Here is a 27968-nt window from a genome sequence, read left to right as displayed (position 1 = left end):
TCAGCATGGTGTTTATTATGCGTTTCGCCCCAATGTAATGATTAGGCTCATCATTACACTTTGTCTTGACGCATATTTTCTCAAATAAATAGAGATTCCATATAATATGAGCTACTTTGATTTATTGGTTATTTGTGGCAGGATAATTCAGCTAAATATAGTCCAATGTGAACACCGTCATAAAGTATGCGCCCGAGCCGCGCGTCTTTTGTGTTCATTCATTAAATATTATTGCCAGACTTTACAAAAACTATTCTTTTTTTATAATAACTCTATTACAAAATCAAGCTGTCAAATTGACATTTGATAAGTGAAAAAAAAAATATTTAGATACAGAAAAATTGACCAGCTTACGTCGTGTCGTTATCGTTGCCTTTTGTCAAATGTTGTATTCTAATTTTTCCCCTGATTTTATTATAAACATAAAACATTAAACAGAGTAATGATAATGCAATCAAATTAACCTTAAGTAAATATCGAAAAGAAGTTCAGAAAACACAACACTTAAGCCTGCGGTATAAATTAGATTTGCTCTAAAATGGCGGATCTCGAGGCTGTTTTGGCCGATGTCAGCTATTTAATGGCAATGGAAAAATCTAAATGCACCCCCGCAGCAAGAGCAAGTAAAAAGTTAATATTACCCGACCCAAGGTAAATACAAAATAAATATTTTATTAGGCTTCATTATACTTTAAAGAAATGCTGTAGGGATCCTGCGAACAAAAGACGAAACCATTAAAATGTGTACATTATGTATCTTCCTATACATATATTGCCAATCGACAAATCCAATGGCACATAAGTTTTATATTTGTATCCACTTTTATGTGTAGTTCATAAAATAACATAATATCCGAACTAAAAAACCCTCAAAACTTTGATCTTAACAATTAATTTTTAAATTTAAATCAGAACTGCAGAATTATATACATGTATGTACCTCTAAAACGTGTAAAGCAATTTAAGTTTTTGCAGTTCTTGTGAGAACGAAATACAACAAACGAAAAGCAATAAAACCCATGAAGTGTTTAAGTTCTTGAGTTCTTTATTCGATTGTGCAGTTAAAGTTTTTGTTTATCTTAACTTTGTATAAATTTAGCCGGCCACAATACATTTTTTCATACTATACCTAGGTCTAGGTGCTTGCCTACAAAAACAATAAATACAGGAATTTATGTTCAAGTGAATAATACGATGAAAATATTATATTATAAGTAGGTATGACTCGTACTTTTCGTTTTATACCGTATCTTAGGCATTTGAAATAAAATTCTACTTTTAGTCGAATTCGTTTCATCTGGATTTCGATTTACTTCGAAGTTGGCATGACACATGATAGATAGATTTGCTTCCTGAATAAAAACCTGTATTTAGTAGAATTAGGCACTTATTTGAAGATATTTTATGATCAAAAATAGAAACATAAATATGTTATAACAATGCACAAGCAACACACCTTTTAGTTTTATGTGAAAACAATAATTTCTAGCATATGTATGTATATAAATATATGTATATGAATATATACATACGTAGTAGGTACTTTGATTTGTTAGTTGCTGTTGAAAATAATTTTCTTTTTGTATCTTTTTTTGTTTTATTATTTACACAAACTTAAAATTGGTGTTAAAGTATAAGTAAAGATATCTGCCAACTTTTCATTAGAAAGATAAATATTAAACATTATTGAAATCACATAAAACAATGGATTTTAATCGGGTGTTTTTATGATAGACATGGTGTGAAAATATTTATAAAAGTTGTTTTTGCAATTTTGATATGACTTTATATAAGATACAGGGTAAAATATATTATTTTAAAAAAGATCGCTTGAGAAAACTAAGGACTAATACTAGTTTTGAGAGATAGACAATATGAACTGTTAAGCATTGATGTAAACTATCTGTGATACCTAAACTGTTTGAATTAATCGTATGTATCGTCCTTTTTTTCAATGTAGTTCAATTATCATGGTTTTGTTAAAAAGCTTTCAACAGTAACTAATCTGTTACACTTTACGTCGTTTTGTTTAGATGTTCTTGAAAAACGTGAACAATTTGATTGGATCTTTACTGATTTTAGAAATGCGTTTGATAAATTGTGTCATAAAACATTACTTTTAGGCTGTCCCAGCAAGGTTTTAACGACTATTCCATGAACTAGATCTCTTCATATTTGCAAGATAGACGTTTTAGTGTTAAATTTATTTGTTGTGAATTCTGGTGTCCCCCAGGATAGTCACCTTAGGTTAGGTTTTAGTGGCTGTCCAGGGTGGAAACGGACACACTTAGGCCAGTTTAATGTCCCATTGTGATAGCACATGAATCTTGAGGCTTCCTCCTAAGCTCAATGGATCCAGTTTGAGTCCCTTACGAAACGTGAGAGGCTGATTATGCCGATATGATTTAGATCGTTTAGATCGTTAAAGAAGAATTCTCCTAGGTAATTATTACGTTTTCGAGCCAGAGCAGAGCATGTGCAGAGAAGATGAAGAACTGTTTCTTTCTCTTCCTCGTCCATACAGCTTCTGCAAAAGTCATTTGAGAATACGCCTAGGCTCGTGGCGTGCTTTCCTATTAGACAGTGTTCGGTTATGACACCTATTATCGAGCTTATATGCGATCTGCTTAGAGAGAGCAAGCACCTTGAACGTTTTAAATCCAGTGTTGGCCAGATGTTTTTTGTGACTTGGCACTTGGTGATGTTGTTCCACCTAGTGCCTGCCCTGCTCACAACGTCTAGCATTAGCAGCAGTTTACAAGTAGCGATTGGTATGCCAGTACTTGCCAAACGTGGTGGAATGGGCTGTACTGTACCGTTCCTTGCGAGTTCATCTGCCTTACAGTTACCTGGAATGTCTCTATGGCCCGGCACCCAGCAAAGGTGAATATTAAAGTGTTGTGCCACCTCCATTAGAGTTGATCTACAGTTCTGGACTGTTATATAGTTTGAAGAGACATCAGATGTTGATATCACTTTTTTTAAGCCAGGAAAAGACTTCCTTTATCGCCAAAAGTTCCGCCTGGAACACACTACAATGATTGGGAAGGCGGAATGAGAGACTTAATTTCAGGCGTTCAGAGTACACACCTCCACCAACCCCTTCTTTTGTTTTTGAACCATCTGTATAAAAATGGATTGACTCATCTTCCAGGAATCTGGGAGGTATAGAAATCTTGAAGTTTCTGTCGAATTGCAGTTGGGGAATGGTGTAGTCTGTGTGCTTTGGAATTGATTTTAAATACCTAAGAATTACGGAGTGGCCAATGTTGTTGTTAATCCACTGCGATGAAGCTTTGAGGCGAATAGCAGAGCTTGCAGCTATTTGTTTGCTAAATTTGTCAAGAGGTGTTAGGTAGAGTAAGGTGTCCATACATAGGCAAGCTGAACGTTGGACTTTATTTAACTTATCCCTGTTTATACCTTTCTCTAAAGCAGTTCACGATACTGCCACACTATACATTACAATTGGTCTGATTACCGATGTGTATAGCCAGTGCGTGATTCTGGGTTGTAAGCCCCATTTATTACCAATAGCTTTTTTGAAAGGAAAGAGAGCTACAGTAGCTTTTTTGACTCTTTCCTGTACGTTGCGTTTCCAATTTAGGTTTTTATCTAAGACAAGACCCAGGTATTTAGCCTCGTCTGAGAATTTTAATAGGGTTCCTTTAATATAGGAAGGGTTCCCAAATAGAATTTTGTATCGCCTCGAAAATGAAACCAAATCGGTTTTGTGTGGGTTAACACCCAGTCCACACCGATCAGGCCAAAGTATTTGTCTGTTCAAGGCATTTTATAAGAGCTCTTTCAGGGTGTTAAGATGCTTTCCTAAAACTGCTATAGCAACGTCGTCGTCCGCATAGACTATCACTCTGAAGCCCTCCGCATCCAGATTTCAGTTAGGATTTCAATTACCACTAGGTTCCAAAGGAGAGGGGATAGAAAAATACCTTGCCCCTCTACTAACGAATCGTCTACCAGAAGAGTTTCCCAGTTTTGAGTCAATTATTCTGCTAGTAAGCATTAAATGAATTAACTCCCGAACTCTCTACATTTAGAGATGTAAGTGCAGATGTGATTGCAGATGTGTCCACGTTGTTAAAGGCACCTTCGATGTCAGGGAAAGCAACCGTACTGAACCCTTTTATAATGGAGGGAATATTCGACGGTGCGTACTAAAGTGTGTAACGCTGTTTCCACCGATTCACCTTTACAGTAGGTATGTTAAGACGAAGACAGAAGTCTTGTATCAATACTTGCCCTTAAATGGATATTGATAAATCTTTCCAAGAAGGAATGATTAGACTTATAGTTGGTAGATCTTTAGGATTGACTTGCAAGCATTTACCTGGCTTTGGGTATAAAAACAACTTTAGCTTCTCTCCATGCCGAGGTAACATGGACCAGGTAAAGACAGCTGGTAAAAATTGCCTCAAGGATTGGTGCAATTAAGTCAGAAGTCTTTTTTAACTCGGCTGGTATTATTCCATCTGGTCCTGCACCTTGGTCCTATTCCATTTGTTTTATTTTTTGTTTTTATAAATGACTTGGTTTCGATCATACAAAATTCGTCTGTCCTAATATATGCTGATGATATTAAAATTTGTATGAAAATTAACTCTACATCTGACTGTCTTCTCTTGCAAGAAGACTTAATATTATTCAGGGAATGGTGCAATAATAATCGTCTTGTTTTAAATGTTGACAAATTTAAAACCTTGTGATTAGTGGAAATATAGTTTTCCGTCGGCTTTTTTGGTCGTTGTAATTTTTGCAATGAAACAATTAAGTCACATTAAGTTTCCCAACCCGTGGAATGAAGGTTAGTGCGTTGGACTTTCATGCCAGAGGTCTTGGTTCGAACCCGGCTTGTGCCACCTAAAGTTTTATTACAAATCCTCCAAGAGTAATTCTTGTCATGAAAAAGTGCTTTCTCAAATTAGCCGTTCGGATTCGGCATATAAACTGTAGGTCCCCTTCATCCCTGCAATCACTCGCACACAGAAATGATTGAGAGTTGTAAGTCACTAGGCCCTGGTTCTCTACGGACAGTTGCGCCAGTTAATTTATTTTTTAACTTTCCTAACGTTTCGGCAGGGATTGCTGCCTTCTTCAGGAGAACTGAATTAACAGAAAAAAATATAAAATTGATCCTAGTTATATCAATGGTATAAACTAACATTTAATGATCATATTAACTTCATAGTTAAAAAAAGCAAATAGAGTTCTGGGTTTTATTCAGAGATTTGACCGTAATTTCCATGATCCATATGTTTTACTTGTGAGACCAGTCCTGAAATATGATTGTACAATATGGTCACCTAACTACGCGCCGGCCGTACCGTCAAAAGACTCGAAGCCATTTAGAAAAGATTTTTGGGTTTTTGTCTACGATCCCATCCGTGGTTTCATGATATTCAAACATTACCGCCTTATTCACAGACTTCCTCTCATAAATCTTCCTTCTTTGACAAATAATAGGATGGACTTGCAGTTTTGTTTTATTGTTGGAATAATAAACGTACAAATTTCATCACCATCAGTTCTTGATAGTTTAAACTTTAGTTTTAGTCTATCAAGTGTAAGACTCCAGAAACCATCGAATACTAATTTTAGCAGATCAAACTATGGTGTTCATAGCTCCTTATATCAATTAATTGAAATCTAAAATAAATTTTACTCTTGTATTAATTCATTAAATGATAATATAAAAAGTATAAATTGCAAACTAATATTTTTACACAGTCTAGTTTTAAGTTATGTAGTACCCGTAGCGTGATGTTTAGTGCGTTGGACTGCAATGCAAGGAGTCTTGGGTTCAATCCCTACCTGTGCCACCTAACTCTTTTCATGGGTACTGCCTTTTGCGAGGAATTGACAAATCCTCCAATTCTTGTCTTAAAAAAGTGCTTTTTCAAATTAGCCGTTCGGATTCGGCATATAAACTGTAGGTCCCTTCCATCTCTGACAACATTACTAGCACGCAGGAATGGTTGAGAGTTGTAAGTCACGTTATTTTATAGTTTTAAATTATATTAATAAGAATTGTTAACGGTAGTATTTAACGAATTATAATAATTCGCTTAGTATGAATTTTTGTTCTGTAAATTAGAATATTTCTAAAAAACGGTATGTAATAATATCGATTTATGGAAAAAAAAATTATCTAATGTGATAATTTTAAGTCGAACACTTGGCTCTTTGATCAGTAAAGGTTTGAAATCAAAACATTTTAAACCATACAACTTTTTAATTTTATTATGAGTTATTTAAAGTTTAACTTTTATTTAACTGCTATTTCAACTTTAAATGTTTTGATTTGGTGGTTTGTGGAACATTTTATAAGAAACGAACAGTGTAGCTATTATATGCTAAGAATTCAAGTATGTATGTATGTACATGTGACTATACTACTTATAATAATAACAATATTAAAGTAGGTTTACCTTAAACCATCTAGATAACTTATTCAAACTTTAAACTAAAAGAGAAGAGAATAGAATAGGAAGACATTGTAGAGGCTATAATATCTATTACATCTAATGCTACTAGCCTGGACCAAATGGACTCTAAGTTCTTGAGACTACTGCTTCCTTATATACTGCGCTATATAACCTACATATTTAACAGCATATTGACTACTTCTACTACTAGAATGGAAGAAAGCTAAGATTATTCCAATACCCAAAAAGCAAACAGGTACTGCTACAGAATTCCGGGCGATTGCTATTCTTCCGTTTCTTTCGAAGGCGTTTGAAAAACTATTCTGGTGCAGATCCAAAAATATATTACAATCAACAACCTGTTAAGTACCTTTCAGTCTGGTTTTGGACCTAAGCGCAGCTGCAAATCCGCCTTACTTTTTGTAACTGATGAAATAAGAATGGCAATGGACAGTGATCATGTTACATGCCTACACTGTTAGATTATTTAAAGGCTTTTGATACTGTTAACCATTCAATTCTTTGTAGAAAGCTGCGAATTAACTTTGGGTTTCTTTTAGAGTCCTGTAAGATTGTTCTTTCGTATCTCAGCGGAAGGCAACAATGCTTGGGTGCCTATGGATACTCGTCCACATTTCTCAATGTTTTGAGTGGAGTTCCACAGGGATCTATCCTTGGACCAATCCTCTTCTCACTTTACATAAATGAGTTACCACAAGTTGCTAAACATTGTTTAATTCGTCTTTATGCTGATTATGTGCAGCTCCTGATAAGTCGACCTTTTGGGGCTAAAAATTATGCCGTAGCTTTAATGAACGAGGATCTGCTACGTATTTTACAGTGGTAAAAAAAGAACTATCTCCGGCTTAAAACTGTCAAATCAACATCCCTCCCCATCTATCGCAAAAGCTTTGATCTATCTGCCTGTTTAAACTTGACGACGAAACTATTGAACCATTTGCACTGCTATAAATCTAGGAGTAGTATTCAATCGCACTCTCAATGACTACTAAAATAGTGCTATTGGTAAAGTCTACGGAAGTCTCCGCCTTCTTCAAGTCACTCGAAATTTCATCCCGATCAAAACTGAACTGCTACTTGCTAAAGCCCTTATACGACAAATTGTGCTGGTATGGGTGGAAATCTTTTGTAAACTAGACTGTGTGACTAGCCGCAAATTGAATGTTGCTTATAACAATATTGGCCGCTATAGTTATAATCTACCTCGTTATGATGACATATCCATTTTTGCGGTACGGATTTCTGGTTGTAGCCTAGACAGCTTAGTAAACTTTCGCTCTTTGAGTTACATGCATGAGAAGAATAAGGAGCATAAGTAGATTTAAATTTTTACTTTTCAACTATTTAGCAAATAATTGATGTTAAATTTCCTTTTCATTACATAAATATGTAAATAGATGTTAAATTTCCTTTTTTTATATAAATAAGTAAATAGAAATATTAGGTATATAATTTTTATTCAAATTCTGAAATTAATGTAAAGGCTTGCAACACTTCAAAAGACTCATATCCTACCTTGTAAGCGATTTTTGAAATAAATAAAGTACAAATACAAAATACAAGATGGCTAAGGAAGATTAGAGTAAAGGGTTTTCTAGGGAACGAAATACTAAGGTGCAGTCAAGGAGATGCTGTACAATGAACGTAAACTTGTTGTAATTATGTTAAAGTGGGTTATTTTTCCGTAAATGAAGGCATAAGAAAATAAGAAGAAGAAGATTAGATCAGAGGTTACTTAGATCTGATTAACGAAAATTAATTCAAGAATTGGCAGAGAATTGATGTCACCTATGATGACTTGTTCAACGAAAAGTGTCTGCAACGGCGTGATATTTTGCAAGGATATTTAAGTCGATTAGGTGGTTATAGAGGGAGGGTGATAAGGAAAAAGGTTACGACAATTGGAGGTATCGTTAATTAGTGGGTGCTTTGAAAAAGAGAGCAAACTTAACTATACTTAAGAATGTGTCTAAAAAAAGTGATTTTGTTAATTTTGGGTTTGAAGACACTTTAGACCAGTGCCTGCCTAGTAAAACCTAAGCAAGAATTTGCTTTTGCAATAAAACTATTAATATCCATGTATGAACGAAAATTAAGTTCTTTATCACACAAAATACTCAAGAATGTGTCTAAAAAAAGTGATTTTGTTAATTTTGGGTTTGAAGACACTTTAGACCAGTGCCTGCATAGTAAAACCTAAGAAAGAATTTGCTTTTGCAATAAAACTATTAATATCCATGAATGAACGAAAATTAAGTTCTTTATCACACAAAATACTAAAATCCAAAATGAAACAAAGGTGATAGTTTTGAGAAAGTAAGAACAGGAGGTTAAAGAGAAAAATTCATATAATGACATTTAAATACATTGAGTTAGAGGAAAGCTTTAGTACACTATGAAAGAAAAGAATACAGCACAGAGTAGAGAACACAGCATCTGAGCGATCAGACTATGTAAGGTGATAACAACACAAGCCATTAATACAAGACAAAAGGACAAAAGAGAAAGAACAACAGACAGAAAGAACACATGACAACAGCACGCGGTAGGTTTCGAGACGGTCCCCATTGGTTTACTAACCACGCTCACTGGTGCTTGAATTCGGTGATCGATGGGAACCGAAGCTTTATCAGTGACTAGGCCGTTGCCCAAGAAAAGAATAAGTCTTTTTTTCAAGAAGAGAAAACCAATAGGATTACTTCAATAGTTTTCATGTCATTCAGAAAGAAATAAGGCTTTCAACATCATCAGTGGAACGTACAAATAAAATTGGCTCCAGATGGCTACTCTGAAATATAAACACTGCCAAATTCCAAAAGTCATCAGTTATAAAAATTGTATTTGAATTTTTAGAATCCCTAGTCGAATTCAAAGAGACACAAATTACACTATAATTATTATAAAAACGGGGGAAGGGCATTTTGGTCTACCTAATATCGAAAAATAAGATTTGCCCTAGTACATAGTTTTGTTTTAGTTGACAGTATTCGTCACTATTGATGAACTAAATAGACTCAAGAGTTAAGACATTTTTAAACATATGTATGTCTAAGATTCACTAACATCATGGTTGGGGTATAGTTCGCTTTCAAGTAAAAATTTCTATTTGTTTAATTCGATTAAGTGCTTGGGAGTGTTTGTGCGTCTACGTTATTTTACTTTGTTTATTCAACTAAGCGATTTGTTTATTCTTTTTTGGTATTTTTTCAATAGTTTTTAAGGTGTATGAAATAAAACAAATTTTTCATCAGCTGTAACTTCTTTGCAAGAGATTATTTTAGTTTTTAGCTTGTACTTTTTGGTCAGCGATAATACAACAGAATAATTCTTGTATTTATGATGGACGCGACATCAAAACTAAAACATGTCCATACTCCCAGCTTAAAATACAAACAATTTATTCTTGATTTATTTGAATGAATTTGCATTTTTTTTCTTCGATTTTTGGTCAATTGTTTTAGAGAACTTCTATTTTATTTATTTAATACATAATATTCATATAACGAGTTTTTTTTTTTTTTCAAATCATAATTTGTATTCTATACAAACTTAAATTTTGTAATCTCTTTGTTTCAGTGTTCGAAGTGTAATGTACAAGTATATGGAAAAGGAAAATGAACTAAACTTCCATAAAATTTTCAATCAAGTTTTTGGTGAACTATACTAAAAAAGTTAAAAAAGTTCAAAAGTAATATACATTTCTTTTTATAGGATATCTTTTATTCAAAGAGTTTTGTGAAGGTGACTTTGAGGAACCTATACAACATCTTAAATTTTATGAACAGGTTTTGTTAATTTTGTTAAATTAACTTTAAAAAAATGAATTATCTTTTAATTTGTATACAGATAAAAGCATTTGAAAAAACGGAATGCTGCGATGACCGAAGAAGTTTGGCACGTGAAATTTACGACAATTTTATAATGAAGGAAATGCTCTCTCACACGCACGTAAGTTTTTATTCATTACATGCACAATATATAAAACAATTTGCGTGAAAAAAACAGTATGCAACTTTATACCAAAGTCAGTAAAATTAGAAAAAATATTTATGAACCCGTACTTTTGTTGGTCAAAAAAAGTATGAAAAAAATAGTATATTATGGATATTTCCAGTTTTAGAAAAAAAAAGAATTTTAATGTATAAAATTATTTGTTTGAAAAAGAGGAGTAAAATTAGGCTAAGATAATAATTGTTGTATGTGTTTGACCAATTCTTTTTTAATACTTATTTATTATGTTTTATTAGGCTCTTTTGGTCTTTTTGTTTTTTGGAATGCGAATAAATAAAAAACTTTATTTCATTCTTTTACCCAACGTTTCGTAAGAATTCCTTACTTCTTCAGGGGATTTTTTTATTCTTTATTCAATCTGTTACAAATATATAAATACAAATAATACATTTTAAATTTTAAAATATTAAACAATAAAAAATTGTTTTAAATATTTTAAATACATAATTTTGTTACAAAAATAAATAATTTAACTATCTTACACTTGTATTAAATCACATTATAATTGTTAAAAACTTCGTATTGCATCCTCCCAAAATAACAAATACAATATAAAATAAAACAAGCAAAAAAAATAAATTAATAAACTAGACGAGAAAGACATTTATATCACAGCTTAATTTTCAGGTACTTGATGTTAAAGTGCTACAGCATAGCTTTGTTTGATGTTATCGGTGTCTTCTTTTGTGTTCATAGTTCTCTTGATTTATTGTTGAATACGTAAACTTTATAATTGTTAAGAAAATAACTTTGAAATCAAACAAATGATTTTTTGATTTTGTTTTTACTCCTTGAATTAGTTAGATATTAGTCAAATATGTATTTTGATTCTCGATCACATTTTTATTTTTGAACAGTGTTTAGACAATTTAGGAATTCTTTAGGCGTAGCGATTCACTTTTGTTCAGATGGATCTTAAACCAAAAATTAAGGCGTATACTCCGTTGAAAACTTAATTTATATCTCTTATTTCTTGTATTCAACCGCTGCTGTGGCCTGTTACCTTGCCGTCAAAGTAGTCCTCTCATGGCTAAAAGAAAACTTGATATCGATCCAAAAAAGCATTGGACCACATACAGTCCTAAATTGGCGATCGTTTCTAGAGGATATGGTAAAACACCTTTGTTGGGTGTCGGGTCATAGAGACATTCTAGAAAACAGCAAAGATGACGAACTTGCAAAAAATATAACCACTCTAAAAACTTTTTTAAGTAACCAATCTAACATTCTAGCTTCTTTTTCATTTTGAATATTGTCCTTGCACCCTCATAATCATTAAACACAGTGCGGCCAATTAGGAAGGGAGATGGGAGATACCGATGCACATTGGTTTTGAATGTTGGCACATTCAAATTTGCAAAAAAAAAAAAATTACAGTACGTACGAATTTGAGTTCAAGAGTAAACTAATGACAATTCCTAGAAGAACGAGTATTACGGTTGAATTGTTTAGGAGGAAGGAATGCAACAGGCTATTTCACTAGAGCATTGTTTATGAAAGTAGCGATAAAATAATGATTGACATGACACCTTACGGCGGTGCTCAAGAGATACAAAAGTTTCAGTTAAATAGTGGTCACATATCATTTTTAGATCTTTTTTTTTAGATCTTTTTTTTTTTAAATTGTGTCCAAGAGACTAAAGGTTATTGAAGCGCCTGCCCAGATATGGGATTTGTACTCGAGCTTCAGACTAATACAAGCTTTATAAATTATAGCCAGATCATAAGCGGTAAAAACTTACTCTCACCGTCGGAGAAAACCTAAACACTTAGCAGCACTTTTGCCAATGTCAAATATGTGACCACTCCACAACAAGTGGTTTGTATTACACATTCCTAGAACTCAAAGTTGTTCAGTCTCCTCAATGCAAGTACCACCCATGGATAGTGGCATTGGGGGAGGGTTTGGCTTTTGCCACAGTACACAGCATTGAATTTTCGAACCATTAAATTCTTTACTGTTTTTAATTCCCTATAATGCTGTTAGGATCAGAATTGAATGACTTAATCATACGCTGCCGTTTGAAGTCCACATCCGAAGAACAAGGAAGAGAATCTAAATACGAATATAAAAAAAATGAGGGTACTGTCATCAGCGAAATAATTAAGTGTTTTGAAAGTTTCAAACAAAAGATCGTTTATAAAAATAACCTACATTTAAACTTATGCTAAAGTATGGCACCTAGTCTTATATATATTCCACTTAAGATACTTTCCTATAATGATCCCAGTTATTTGATTAGCTCCAAATAATTTAACGAGTAGATAAGATCATAAAATAAGATACATGTGAAATGTATAGAAGGAAGAAGGAGCAGAAAGATTAGTTTTTGAAGAGTGGTTTCCAGTTGAAATTGAAACATAATCCACTTATTGTTTTTTATAGCTTTTTACTTTGTTTTTATTATAAATAATATATTTTCTGTGTTTTTTTTTAACTTTTTCAATAGGAATATTCAAAAGAGGCAGTTGCTAATGTTCAGAAGTATCTATTAAAAAATGAAGTTCCAATTAATTTATTTGAGGTAAGTTCTTGATAATCATAAGAGATTAAATTAAACAAAATTTTAAAATTTGTAGCCTTATATCGAAGAAATATTTAGTCATCTCAAATCGAAGCCTTTCAAAAAATTCGTGGAAAGGTAAGTTTTATTTAAACAAAAATAATTATGTTAATAACTATGCATAAGGATTTTTTTCTATTTCAAATGAGTTTCGTTTAGAAACAATTTAGGTCAAACTAATAACAGGGTGTCCCATAAGTAATGGTCCAAACTGTATATAATGAATGTTCAAGTCATGACCTACCAGAATTTGGTAACTTGTCTATACCGCATTGGATATAATATGCACAATTTTCACAATTGACAGGAAAGATATCCACATTTAATACGAGAAGGAAGATCTCAATACTAATTTAAAATTAATTTGTGGTATGGAATTTTAAATGGACTCTTTGAACTGCCCGACACACTAAATAGTGAAAATTATTTAGAATATTTGGAAAACAAAATCTGTTTATTATTATATGATATTCCCCTCTCCCTGCTCCAGAACATGTGGTTTTAAGATGGATGTCCAGTCCATTATGGAAATAACATTCAGAAGTTTTTTGGAGCGATGGATCGGTCGTGGTGGAACAATAACATGGCCCCCTAGGTCAACGGACTAAAAGAGAAAGTTTTTGCCCAGCCCAGTGTTATTGAACTTTGGCAGAAAATTGAAACTGCGGTCGAGGAAATAAGAAGCTTAGGACATGCCAGACGTTTCAAACGATAGTTTTTAAAATGTTGTCGAGTATGTTTAAATGCAGGAGTAGAGCATTTTGAACAATTGCTATAAAAAATATGTGTAGAGATATACCTTTTTTTTAAATTCCGATCCAAATTAAACACCTTCCTACCTTTTATGATCATGCTATTCCAAAATTCTAGCCTCTTACAAAATTAAAATCCCTGTTTTCAATATGAAACAAATAGTTTCATATATTGCATTAAATCATTTCTGTGTGGGAGTAATGTTATCAAGGATGGTGGCAACCTTCAGTTTTAAGTTGATTTTTTACGGCTAGTTTGAAAAAGCACTTTTCATTTCTAGAATTACTCTTTGAGGATTTGTCAATTCCACGCAAAAGGCAGTACCCGTGAAAAAAAAAAAAACAGGCAACATAGGTAAGGGATTGAACCCAGACCACGGGTACTACAACAGTTTTCATTGCAAAACTGATATTGATAGATTTTTGGGTGTGTCCTATAACAAAGAACTTGACTAAATATGTATCTCCAACTAGTAAGTTTTACTTTTTTAAAAACCAAATAGAAATCCGAATCTTTTACAAAAGCTCCTTCTTTATGAAATAAATAAAGTACAGCACTATTAAAGCTTTGTTAATTTACCATTCATTGGTTTAAAAACGGCGATAATACAAACAGCCATATTATTACCGGTTAAAATAATAAAAGCGTTAGTACAAGTACTAGACCTAGTAGTAGTCGTTAAGAAGCGCTGCTTGATAAGGAAAAAGATCGTCATTGCTGCTAGTACTAAACTAAACAAAAAAATTGTTTGGGGGTACTCACATTATGAGCCTAATTTCATAAATTTGACACAAGATGTCTCTAGTGATGTAACACAAAATTCTAACAGAAACACATTTTTTAAATTTTATTTTTGTTTTTTAATTCGTGACTTATCAAATTGAAATGCTTAAAACTACTGAACCAAAGCCAGCTTGTAATGTTTTATACTTTTCTGAAAAGCTAAAAACTCAAGCAAGTTTTTAAAAAATTTTAAAAATAATGACCAGTATTGTGTAATATGATTTTTTTAATTAAACTATTTTAAAGTTCGATGTACAAAATTTAGTTTGATACAAATATGAATTTAACTATTAATATTTTAGAAAATGGTGCCGAAAATTTAAATTTGTATGCACAAATATTGAATGTTTATTTAGAATTGTAAAATATTAACATATATAAAAAAAAGACAGTGTGATTGAAAAACCAACTAAAAGTAGGTGTTTTTAAAAATTTCATTAAAACAACCGTTACTCGAAAACCGTTGGGGTGCGGCATAGACAAGTTACCAAATTCTGGTAGGTCATGACTTGACCATTCATCATATAAAGTTTGGACCATTACTTATGGGACACCCTGTATAACTCCCTATAACTTTAGCAAATTATTCCAAAAAATTTATCGAAACAGCTCAAGTAAAATCAACGTGTAGTTATTAACAAAAAAAGAGCATAATTCATTCGCTTAAAATTCAATTAAAACACTTCCGTTTCTTGTAACTTTTTAGTTAATTTGAAGTTCCTTCCATGAATAGACATTATTTTTTTTAACTTGCTATTGAAAGAAACGTGAACTCGTTTTAAATTTTTTTTAACATTTAATGCGAAATTATAACCTTATTTTATTACCGGAGTTGAACTTGTATCTAATCTACATTAGGTTTTACGAAATCAGAAAAGAAAATTTAATTTTACTAATGTATGTATTTAAAATATTTTCAGCGATAAATTTACTCGATTTTGTCAATGGAAAAATTTAGAACTTAATATGCAAGTAAGTATCATAAATATCGATTTAATAGAAAAAAAATATTATGAACAGTGATAATGCTACAAACAAAAATAATAATTTGTTGGAATTTTCGCTCATTAAAACAAAATATTCCCTGATATTCAGTCAATTGTTTCAATAATCTCTTTTATTTATTTCAGCTTACCATGAACGACTTTAGTGTCCACAGAATAATCGGACGTGGTGGTTTTGGAGAAGTTTATGGTTGTAGAAAAGCCGATAGTGGCAAAATGTATGCAATGAAATGCTTGGATAAAAAGCGAATAAAAATGAAACAAGGCGAAACCTTAGCTCTTAATGAAAGGACTATGCTCTCAGCCGTTAGTACCGGGGTATGTTTAATAAAATAATACAATAATGATATTATTTGAAAATTATCATCCTTATATTTGTTTATATCATTTTAGGCTGATTGTCCTTTTATCGTGTGTATGACTTACGCTTTCCATACTCCAGATAAATTATGCTTCATTCTCGACTTGATGAATGGTGGTGATTTGCACTATCACTTGTCTCAACACGGTGTATTCAATGAAGCCCAAATGAAGTTTTATGCAGCTGAGGTAAGTTATTCAAAATAAAATACTCAAATGGTAGAATTAAAAAAGTATGCTTTTAAGTTTGATGGTAGACTGAAATACTTACTCTAAAGTTTTTAAGAACAAGATGCAATCAACAGACGAGTTTTTCAATATTCCTCTAAACTAGAATTAACTAATTTGAGGTCCATAACCAATATAGCTGTGTTAGTGATTTTGTTTAAGTTTAAAATAGTTGAAAGTAAACTAGTTTTCCAGGTAGATTGTAACAGAGCGCACAAAAGTTACTTCATTGTACCATTATATTTGAATTATTATATTTGCTTGTACAACCATGAAAAATTGAACGATTTTTTAAAATGCATGATTTCAAATTCAAAAATTTAATGTTTATTGCTGATTTCGATGTCAGAATTGGGCTATTTCAAAGTACATACATCCAATAAAACCAGGAACCTAAAGATGAAATGTTAAGTAGAAATGAGATAATTTTAATCGAAATGCTTGAAAGTTTCACACATAAATCGAGAAGTGATATATGTGTGAACTCTAAGCGGGTGAACAGGGAAGTTCAGTTGCCAATTTGTGTGCTGTAAATTGTTATTGGCTATATGCTATTATTGATGAGAATTTTTTTTTTGTTTCTTGGGCTTTGATGGTAAATCAGTTGGATGCAATTAGTAATAAAATAAAACTTATCTAATTATTGATTTTATTATTAGCAACTTTTACTCCTCTTTTACCAATTCTGGTGAATCGAAACTTTTATCAAAAAACATCTTACAAAGAATTGTGAGTTGCTGCTATTTATGTTAAAAATTTCATCGAATTGGGGCCAAACTGCGTTTTCTCGCTTCAATTACGACAATTCAAAGATGGCAAAGCACCCGCTTTGGTTTTTGGGGGAATTTTATAAGTGTGGTTCGGTAAAGCATACATATATACACTGTAAAAACCCTAAGTAATGACATTTTGAAAAACGACTTTTTCCATTGAGAATTTAAAAAGGCATTGATATTTCTGATACACAGGAAGTGCCATAAAACTGATCAGAATAACTGGGGGATCTCATTTTTAAATTCGGCTCGTACAATTTAACACCATTTTGACCGAACGGCGCCTTAGGTTAGGTTAGGTTAACGTGGCTGCGGATTTAGAATCCACACACTTAGGCCAAGAGAAAGGCCCATTGTGATACCACATGAATCTAGAGAATTACTTCTAACTAGTAGAACCGAAGAAGATATTTAATATCCTTTTTAGCTAGTTCGCTGGGATTATCAAAAGAGTAGTCCCCCAGATGAAGTTTGCGTTTGATTGAAAGAGCAGGGCAGGTGCATAAGAGATGAGAGATTGTTTCCTCTTCTTCTTCGTCCATGCAGCTCCTACAGAAGTCATTTGAGGCTACGCCAAGTCGTATTGCGTGTCTGCCTATAAGACAGTGTCCTGTAAGGACACCTGTTAGGGAGCTAATATGAAGTCTGCTTTGAGATAACAAGTCTTTAGAGCGCTTTAGGTCCAGTGAAGGCCATATGAGTTTTGTGGCTGCGCATGTTGGTAAGCTGTGCCACCTAGAATTTGCTATCGCAAAAGCTGTTTCTTTTAGCATAAGTTTACATGTAGCTATCGGTATACCTATCTTCTCCCTTTCAGGTGAAATAGGTTTGACGGTTCCATTTTTAACGAGTTCATCGGCTCTACAATTACCTGTGATGTCTCTGTGGCATGAGATGCTTAGATTAAGCTTTTCTGAGTACACACCACCACCAACTCCCTCATTTGTCTTAGATCCATCTTTATAAAAATGAATACTTTTGTTATCCAGGAGTTTTTTGTCCTCCCATTCATCTCTGGATGGAATGGATACCTGGAAGTTTTTTCCAAATAGGGGTTTAGGTATAGTGTAGTCTATGTACTTTGGTATAGAACCAAAGAGGTTCAAAATGATGGAGTGTCCCACATTGTTGTTGGTCCATTGAGATGAGGCGTCGAGTCTTATCTCTGTACTCGCTGCCACTTGTTTACTGAAGATGTCGAGGGGTGTCAGATGGAGGAGAGTGTCTAACGCTGCTGAGGGTGTGGTTCTCAATGCCCCGCTTATGCAGAGACATGCAGTGCGCTGAACTCTGCTGAGTATGTCGCAGTATGTGACTTTCTCCAGTGCAGTCCACCATACTGCAACCCCGTACATAAGTATTGGTCGGATGACCGATGTGTATAGCCAGTAGGTTATGCGAGGTTGAAAACCCCATTTGCTTCCTATAGCTTTCTTGCAAAGGAAAAGAGCTACTGTAGCTTTTTTAACTCTTTCCTGTATATTGGATTTCCAACTTAATTTTTTGTCCAATATCAGACCAAGGTATTTGGCTTCATTGGAAAAATTAGTGGTATACCTTTTATTGAAGGAGGTACAATTACTGGGATCTTGTATTTCCGTGTGAAAAGGACGAGATCTGTTTTTGAGGATTAATACTAAGTCCGCAGTTATCAGCCCATCTAGTGAGCATATTGAGTGCATTTTGGAGGAGGTCTCTCAGTGTATTAGGATGTTCTCCTGTGACAGCGATAGCAACATCATCGGCATACGCAACCACTCTGTAGCCATCCCTCTCAAGGGATATTAGTAGTTGGTTAACCACTATGTTCCACAGGAGAGGGGACAGAACACCACCTTGCGGAGTGCCTCTACTGACAGACCTTTTTGTGCAAAAATCTTCCAAACTGGAGTTGATGATCCTGCTTTTTAGCATTAGATTAATCAACTCACAGATTGAGTATTCGACGTTTAAGGTCGTCATAGCAGAAGTGATAGCAGATGTGTCAACGTTGTTGAAAGCGCCCTCAATATCCAAGAAGGCCACCATAGTGTATTCCTTCTTATCTAGGGAGTATTCGATAGTTCTTACCAGAGTGTGCAAGGCTGTTTCTACCGATTTCCCTTTGCAGAAAGCATGCTGAGACATTGATAGTCTCTTCTCAATGTTGTTACGTATATGGATATCGATCAATCGTTTCAGAGTTTTGAGAATAAAAGATGATAGGCTAATAGGTCTTAGGTCCTCAGGGTTGACATGCGAGCATTTGCCCGCCTTGGGAATGAAAACTGCCTTTACATTTTTCCAGCGCCGAGGTATATAGACCAGATTTATACAACTTTTAAAGATCATCTCTCATCTCACGGCGCCTTACAACTTATAAAAATATGCTGAAAGAGTTCCAAGCTGTAAATCACATAATTGTATTTTGCAATGTAGCTGTAGTATGTTTATCACAAGGTAAGATACTGAACGCGTTCTTTGTGTATTTTAAGGCCCCTTTTGATACTGTCGATAGAAAGTCGTTGTTGTCACATAAATTTGGAAAAGTTATAGTTCCAAACTAAGATGGGAGTGAGACATTCAACAAAATGAGTGACAGAATTGGCAGTATAATAACGAAAGACTTGAAGTTTTCAGCGAGTATAAGTATTTAAGAGGGATCTTCAGAAGTAATTTGAAAATAGAGAAAGAGAAACTTGGGAAGTTAAAAACTATAATGAACTCAACCTCGAAAATGTGTTTCTTTAAAAAAAAAACAATATCTTAAACAGTACTAAGTTCAAAGTCACAGCAATTGCATTTAAATTATATTCCTCATTGGTTAGATCTACTTTTTTTGCAATTACTGTAACAAAAATGATAGCAACGATGTTAACAATTTTGTATCCATTTTTAAATTATCGAACAAGCTTTTCAAACTTTTAATTTTTTTCTGATCTCTAATAAAAATATATTTACAAATTTGTATAACAACTTTTAATTGAATTAAAAAAAACTTATTAATATTTAAATCAATCCCTGTATAAAATCAATTATTATTTTAAAGTCATTATCCACTTTTAACTTTTGCAATAGAGAATTTAAACCTAACAATTATTAACATTTTTTTCTATTATGAAATCGAATACAAAATAAAACCAACCAATTATTATTTAGTTTTTTGATTTTGTTGAAGATAATGTTATTTTCTGGCAGACGGCAAACAGTCCATGTCCATATATTATTTTGATTCCCACACAGTGCAAGAATAAGAAAATATTTTTATTTTCAATTTCTACTTTTTTTTTTACTTGGTAGGTTATCCTCGGTTTGGAGCATATGCACAAACGTTTTATCGTGTATAGAGACTTGAAACCTGCAAACATTCTTTTAGATGAAAATGGACACGTACGAATATCAGATTTGGGTCTGGCTTGTGATTTTTCAAGAAAGAAACCACATGCATCGGTAGGAACACATGGTTATATGGCTCCGGAAGTGCTCTCAAAAGGAACTCCATACGATTCTAGTGCTGATTGGTTCAGTTTTGGATGCATGTTATATAAACTTTTAAAAGGTCATTCACCTTTTCGACAACACAAAACAAAGGATAAACACGAAATTGATCGCATGACATTGACAATGGTAAGTTAGGAATCTCAACTATATAATACCAAATAACTACTATAAAAATCGGCGAAGGAGAATTGTACATTATTATTTATGCTAACTTAATCAAGTCCTTATTATTTAATTAATAATTATATAAGCATTGACATTTCAATGTTTCATTTACATTTTTACATTTTATTTACTAAATTCTTTCATTTTTTGTGTCAGCACTCAAAGAACAAATTAAATTGTAGGATTTATTAGCATAGTTTGAATTTTATATACATACGTACTTTTTATTGTATTTGAGTTTTAAATGTAACACATTCATAATGTATTTGAAAGATACATTTCTTCTAAAAGTTACATAATAAATTTACATTAGGTGGCGCAACAGTCTTTCGAGAACTGTGACTTACAGCTCCTAACCCGTCCTCTGTGCGATTACTGTTGTCAGTGGTCCTACAGTTTTAAGCCGAATCAAAATCCAAACGGCTAAATTGAGAAGCACTATTCATGAAAAGAATTACTTTTAAAGTATTTCTCAATTCCTCACAAATGGCAGAACCCGTAAAAAAAAGAGTTTCATGTTCTTCAAAAATGAGTTATGCAACTACAGGGTTTGCAAACAAGTTTAAAAGTGAGAACAATTCCGATCATGGCGACTTTTTAGCTATAAAATAACTCAAGTTAACATCGTATCAGATACATACAAATTATAACTTTTAAGGTTTCCTCGGTTGTTGACATAATACATTTTTAATTATTCGGATTAGCCGCGTTAGCGCCTATGAAAACCACTGGGATCACTTTAAAGAAGCTGAGGTTCTAGTGAACGACCCGAATTACATCCCTCGCCGGAAATAAAACGTCGCCAAACTTTCAATCGAGACGACAACTTTAATATATAGTGCCCTTGGGATCCCATTTCAAACTCTTCACGGGATGCAATAAGCAGGGTTTGCTTCCAACTTGCATTTCCCCACCAACAACAACGCCAAGAGACAAAACCCTCTACGCACCGGTACAACTTGCGCAGCAAACTTCGCTTATAACACTTTTATGCTAGTTTCCCGATGACTACTCTCAATGCAATTTTAAGCGAAACGTTCGGGTGGGTACTAAATTAAATTCGCTAAATATTAAACGGCTAATCCGAATAAATAAAAATGTATCACATAGAAATTAATTGAAATTGGAGGTAGTAAACAAAAAAAAAATAAGAATCGCTCTCTTCCTATGTGTACCGCAATATAAATTTAAAATAATATTTAATTTGTTTTGAAAGAATCTCTCTTTGGTAACTAAATTTTGTAAAAGTTAACATTTGATTACGTTCTTAGGTAATCAAGTGCATTAACATCAGTGCTATGATATAGGCCATTGATTTCTGTGATTAAAAATATGTTTTCCAAATTAAAGTTAGAAACATTTATTTTGATTGGACGTTGTATTTGAGTTTTGATCAGTGAAAGATTGTTCAGCATTGCTCAACCAGCATCAACTTCAAACGAATGTCGGTTTAAGGATAAATTTACAACTCAACACGCCCCAGAGCTTTTGAAATTAAAAAAAAAGTTAGAAGAGACGAAGTTCTATTCATTCTTAAAAGCTTAAAACATTTTTCCTTGAAAGATTTTTGGAGCCTTTTAGAAATATTTTATGTTTTTTCATAGGGTATCAGGAATAAATATCAGGAAATAAAAAAAAATATAATTATTTGGAGAGTAGAATTCTTCAAACTTACGTACATCAGAAGTAAGAAAAGAAACAAATCAGAATGTGTTTTTATTTATTTAAAAGTTTTCTGAAATGCTTATTTTTTTGAACTGAAAATTGGGGGAAATATATTACGAATAGAAAATATAAGTGTAAATAATTTATAATACATTTAATTAAAGTTGGAAACCTTTCGGAAAGTTTAAAGAATAATATTAAAAAGGTTCTATTATTTTTGCAGCCTTAGTGCTTTAAGATTATCTACATATATTTATATACATAAGGTTATATTAATTTGTATTTCAGAATATCGAATTTCCGGATGTTTTCAGTGCGGAATTAAAAAATCTTTTGGAGTGTCTTCTACAGAGAGATACTGAAAAACGTTTGGGTTGTATGGGCAAAGGGTATGAATAATATTTCTTTATTAATACTTGCGCTATTTCTGGTTTATATGCTTTTTATTTCTAATATTAATCAAAATTATTTGCTTCTGTGATGAATAATATTTACCATTTACATTAAGAAACAAGTACAGAAAATAAGTAAGAACTAAAAGAAAAAAAAAAAATATTAAAGAGTAAATCAATTTAATGCTCTAGTTCTTGGAGCATGACAAAACAGATTCTAGCAAAACGACCCTACAACAAAACACTCTTTCTTTATCTTCCAGTAATGCACCCAATCTTTTTAACTGGTTGTTTTTTTTGTTTTAAACGTTATTTTTACTAATTGTTCTTTATACACTGCATTTATTTCTATAGGATTATGGTGGTTTTTTCTTTTCTTCGTCTATCTTTACGATGTTTTTTTTTATATATTTTACGATTTATCGAAAGGCGACTTACTAGAAATATTATAAAACGACTTAGCGATATTTTTTTATATGCTTATTTGCTATTGATGATGAAATTAATTAATGGTTAAATCTCGTCAGTAAATTTGAGTTTAAAAACAAAGATCAAAGCCTATTAAAGTCCACATTGCCAGCAGAGTTCCATCAATTTTATAGACTTCACATGTAGATTCTTAATTTTATTTTGAAAAAAGCATGAAAACTGTTGTTACCTATTTTTAATGGTTTCTACTAAAGTTCTTAGACATTTTATGATTTAAATAGTAAGTTTTTAAAAATCGGAGTTGTTTTTATTAAAATCTTCAAAATATATAAATTGAACATCTCGATATTTTTGGCATCGGTATGTGAACCACCAACTACTTGGTAGAATTTAACCGCCTCTAAAATGCCAATCACTATACCGTCGGCCGCACTATGAAGAACAGACATTCATTCGTTAACCATACTATGTGAATGTGAAATGCCAGCCACCCTCTATATTTCCCTGTCATTTCAAAAAAACAAAACCCTAAATATTAAAAATGGAACCCAGGTGTGGTTGTTTAAAAAGATGTTCTGAAACCCTTACTTAGTGATATTCGCATTGTATTTGTATTTATTTCAATCGCCTGTTAATTATTCTTGGGATTGCATATCAAAGAATTATATTATTGATTCATATTTTTATAGTTAGGTCCTTCATAATTCTCCCTCATTTTTAACAAGTAGGAGTAAGATTTCAGGGCCTATTATGGATCACAACTCAACTTAGTTGAATTGTAATAAAGACAATTAAATTTGAAGACGAATACAAACAAAATTCGTAGGCTGCGTTCAATCTCGTGTTGAATTGGATATCTTGGATATTTGGATTTTTAGATACCGTGTTGAACGAGTTGAATAGCTGTATTGAGATAACTTTCAGCTGTTCAAAAAAAGCAGAGAAACATTTAAGCTTCGAAGTCAAAATTGTTGTAAGATAAAACATTTAATGGATAATTCAACTGATTCGTCGGACGATGATGAATTGATAGGGGCGTAACAATTTAATAAATATGAGATAACCCTAATCTGTAATCTATGTTAAATTTCTTCTTTGCTCAATTGGAATTCTATACGATTAACAATTTACCAGCGAAATCTCCGGATTTAAACGATTTACGTTTAACAAAAAACTATCCTAACAGAAACGAGGACTATTATGAAGTGACAATACTTAGATATAGTAAGATATAAGAGGTAAATAGCTTCTTCATCGTCTATTATGTACAGAAGATCCTCAAATACAACTTCAACTAACATTTTGTATCTTTTTGTTTACCAACAAATACAAAAAGCTGAAATCAATTTTAAGGTTTCTTGAAATTCAACCATGTTTTGAGTTAGCTGTTGTCAGATACCTACATACCCCTGAAATTCTTGGATACCTTTGGATTCCTTTTTTGACATCTCAACTGTTTTTGATCAGCTGTTATTTAACACGTGAAACACTAACAAAAAGTTATCCGGATACTCTATATGTCTGAGATTGAACGCAGCCATTATAGGAGCTACTTTTTTCAGTTGAGTAGACCAAATACATTGCCTACTTTTATGTGCTTGTTTTTGTCAAAATCAGCTGTGTAAAGTAAAATACGTAGGTATTTCAAAATTTTAAATTCAGTGCAAAATTTTATAAAAGATAAAATCAGATGAAATGGAGAGTTATATTGATTCGTTTCTTGTAAATTCGGAAGAAGAAAATTTCCTTAATGTTGCGCTGTTTATGTGCTAAACGAAATCAACGATTATTTGAAACAACCACAGCGTTTCTCCGCAATCCCACCAATTCTAAAACTCTGCACTGCATACGTTTCATGACAGGAGGAAGTTAACAAAAGTGCAGTGGTAATGATTTTAATTTTAGCCTTGCTCAGCCAACCTTTTCGGTAGTATGAAAAGAAGTGCTAGACGTGGTAGAAAAACATATCTGTCCACAAGGGATTAACGCTCATATGACGAATGACGAGATGAATTTATCAAAGATTCATTTTTACCAGAGAACCAGATTTCCTGGAGTAATAGGATGCATCGATGAAACTCATGTTCGAATCATTCACCAAAACAAAATCTTCAACATCTCTATTTAAATAGAAAATCTTACTACAGTCTGAATGTCATGATTGTAAGTGTATATTTACGAGTATCATCGACAGGTTTGTGACTACAAAATGAATGTACGTTTCATAGATTCCAGATATTCCGGTGGTAATACCTATAAGCAAATGTTAAATAAATTGGATGAGAACATTTTTATTTTGGGAGATGCTGGATATCCTTTAGAGAAACATTTAATGACTCCATTTTGATTGGCTGAAAGTAAGAGTTCAGAATCTCGTTTTAATAACATACAAGCACAAACAAGAAACATTATTCAAAGAACGATTGGAGTGATCAAAAGTAAACTCAGGTGCCTTCTATCTGCCTGAGGACTGCATTACAGTCCTGAAAGAGCTGCTAAATTTGTCAGTGCAAGTTGTGCCTTGCATAACATAAGTCAAAATTTCAAAGTATTATGTGTCGGTAAAATATTTTGAATATTTTGAAATATTTTGACGCGATCGATTGAAATGATCATTATGCCAATGAAACTGAATAACTGAATCAGGAGCAAGAGAAATAAGAACCAACATAATGAATTAATTTAAGTTAGTTTTTGTACACACAAATGCACTACACAACCGGTAAATATCAGTTGTTGAATTTTGACAACAATCACAACTGAGAGACAACTCAACTTACATATAACACCGAACACACTAAAACAGTCAATCATTTTTTAGTTTACTGTTTGTCTGGTGTTTGACTTGTGACAGTCAACTAGTTGTGATCAGTAATATCGATTGCCGGATTACAACTCAACTTTGTTCTTAGTTGTCTTACATAATAGGCCCATTCGCCACAATCTCTTTTAACGAATTATAATTTAAAAATGAAACAACTTTTGTACACAATTTTATTTTAAGAAATAGATCTTTAATTTATCAAGAAAACTAAAAACTCGCTACCGCTGGCTGGGTCTATAGTATGATTTGAAATTAATACCCACAATTATATAACATAACAAACTGTACATAATATTTGACTAAACGTATTTTAAGTTCATATCTTTTCTTCAGAAAACGTAAACTGCAACCACTTAATTTTATTGTTTGCTCAACGTTTATGCTTTAAAAAATGACAATTTTGAAAAGTCATCATTTTTGTCTATAACCATAGCGTAGTTTTTATTGTTTTCTTTTTTAAATAGATAGTCAATATTAAATTACACATTTATTTTAAAACAGAGCTGACGAAATAAAACAACATCCGTTTTTTACTGGAATCGACTGGAACCAGGTTTATATTCAAAAATATACACCTCCACTTATACCACCGAGAGGAGAAGTAAATGCAGCTGATGCTTTTGATATAGGATCATTTGACGAAGAAGATACTAAAGGAATAAAATTAACGGAATCAGATCAGGAGCAATATAGATATTTTCCTCTTACGATCTCTGAAAGGTATGTTAATAACAATAGTACAATGCCACAATTGGTAACAATAGTCCAATGCTACAAATGAATTCAGCACATATTTACGCGGTTTTTTTTATTTACCGAAGAATTTTTTTGCAATTTAATTCTTCATGGAAAACATTCTTTTTAAATCATTATAGATGGCAACAAGAAGTAGCCGAAACTGTTTTTGACGCTGTAAACATAGAAACAGACAAAATTGAGCAAAAACGCAAATCGAAGCAGAAAATGCATTTTGATGCCAACGAGCGAGAATCTGACTGCATACTTCACGGTTATATCAAAAAGCTAGGAGGTTCATTTGCATCAGTGTGGCAAACCAAATATGCAAAGTTATATCCCAATAGGTGATTTTTGTTAAATTAATTTAAAAAAAAAAAGTTTTTTTAATGAAATGCAATGTATTATAGACTGGAACTTCATACTGAGAGTGGCAACAATAAACCAGAACTCTTTTTTATGGATCAAGTCGAAGAAGTTTCACCAGATTTTGTTCTTTATAAGGGCGAACAATGTATTCAAATTCGTATTAATGATGGGATTCGTGATGGAAGGCTTATTCTAACCAATTCTGTAATTGATTTTATATAACTCAAAAAAAAAACATTTTTAAATATTATTTATTTCAGGACGAAATCGGTTTAAAGGAATGGGCATTTTCATTGCGCTCCGCACACAAAGTTTCTCAACAATTATTGGGAAATATGGCCCCCAAAGCTGGCAAAATATACGGAAGTGAGAGGGAAGCGGCCAAAGCATTGTATATATCCAATCCATCACCAAAATCAAATATATCCAATTAGCGTAGTCAACAGCGTACATATTTATTTAACATTTACATTATAAATTATTTCATTTGAAAATGCATTATTAAACCACCTTGTTTTTCAATTATTCTTACAAAGGTAAGATTATTGAAATAAGGTATGAAAAAGTAAAAAATCATTCAAAATGTACAAAAAAAAATATCTGCCTAACTAAAACGAGGAAAACAATGTTTTTTAATGTACCGGTTTTATGTTTAAGAAAAAAAAATAAAATAAATAATAATTTAAAAGTAAAAAAATACAAAGTAACTAAAAATAGAAAAAAATAAACTGTTGCTCGACACAAAAATTATATATTTAATTTTTTTTCATTCGGTACCTTTACAAACTTTTCAATTTGGCCAAAAGGTTTACTTAAGGTGGACTGTAAAATTATTGCATACAAAATACATATCTTTATGATTTATGTTCGCCATATTTGTTTCGAGCAGGGGAGCGAAAGTTTTTTTTAAGGTTGAGATAGTTTTTATATTTGTTTGATGTTGTTTAGTTTTTTGAGAAACTAATTTCT

The 27968-nt window shown here is 32.5% G+C and overlaps 1 protein-coding gene across 1 annotated transcript; it reads left to right on the top strand.

Moving 5' to 3' along the window:
• The first annotated feature begins 312 nt into the window (after positions 1 to 312).
• Positions 313 to 27749, top strand: LOC129951176 (G protein-coupled receptor kinase 1). The gene is made up of 15 exons (XM_056063206.1): positions 313 to 651; positions 10041 to 10117; positions 10176 to 10249; positions 10311 to 10412; positions 12926 to 13000; positions 13056 to 13117; positions 15496 to 15547; positions 15706 to 15897; positions 15973 to 16128; positions 20220 to 20546; positions 22539 to 22639; positions 26397 to 26615; positions 26771 to 26977; positions 27041 to 27203; positions 27260 to 27749. Exons 1-15 carry the CDS (start codon positions 539 to 541, stop codon positions 27431 to 27433), a joined length of 2094 nt encoding a protein of 697 aa, XP_055919181.1. The 5' UTR covers positions 313 to 538; the 3' UTR covers positions 27434 to 27749.
• The last annotated feature ends 219 nt before the right edge of the window (positions 27750 to 27968 follow it).

Source organism: Eupeodes corollae, chromosome 3 (assembly GCF_945859685.1).
Source record: "Eupeodes corollae chromosome 3, idEupCoro1.1, whole genome shotgun sequence".
NCBI classification, from domain to species: Eukaryota; Metazoa; Arthropoda; class Insecta; order Diptera; family Syrphidae; genus Eupeodes; species Eupeodes corollae.
The sequence above is the reverse complement of the archived record's forward strand: the minus strand, read 5'-3'. Positions and strand labels throughout refer to the sequence as shown.

Excerpts from the sequence above, each read along its gene's own strand:
- LOC129951176 (XM_056063206.1), top strand. The coding sequence starts at position 539 with ATGGCGGATCTCGAGGCTGTTTTGGCCGATGTCAGCTATTTAATGGCA. Across the intron at positions 10,413-12,925 it reads AAATGCTCTCTCACACGCAC|GAATATTCAAAAGAGGCAGT; the intron begins GTAAGTTTTTAT and ends CTTTTTCAATAG. Across the intron at positions 26,616-26,770 it reads CCTCTTACGATCTCTGAAAG|ATGGCAACAAGAAGTAGCCG; the intron begins GTATGTTAATAA and ends AAATCATTATAG.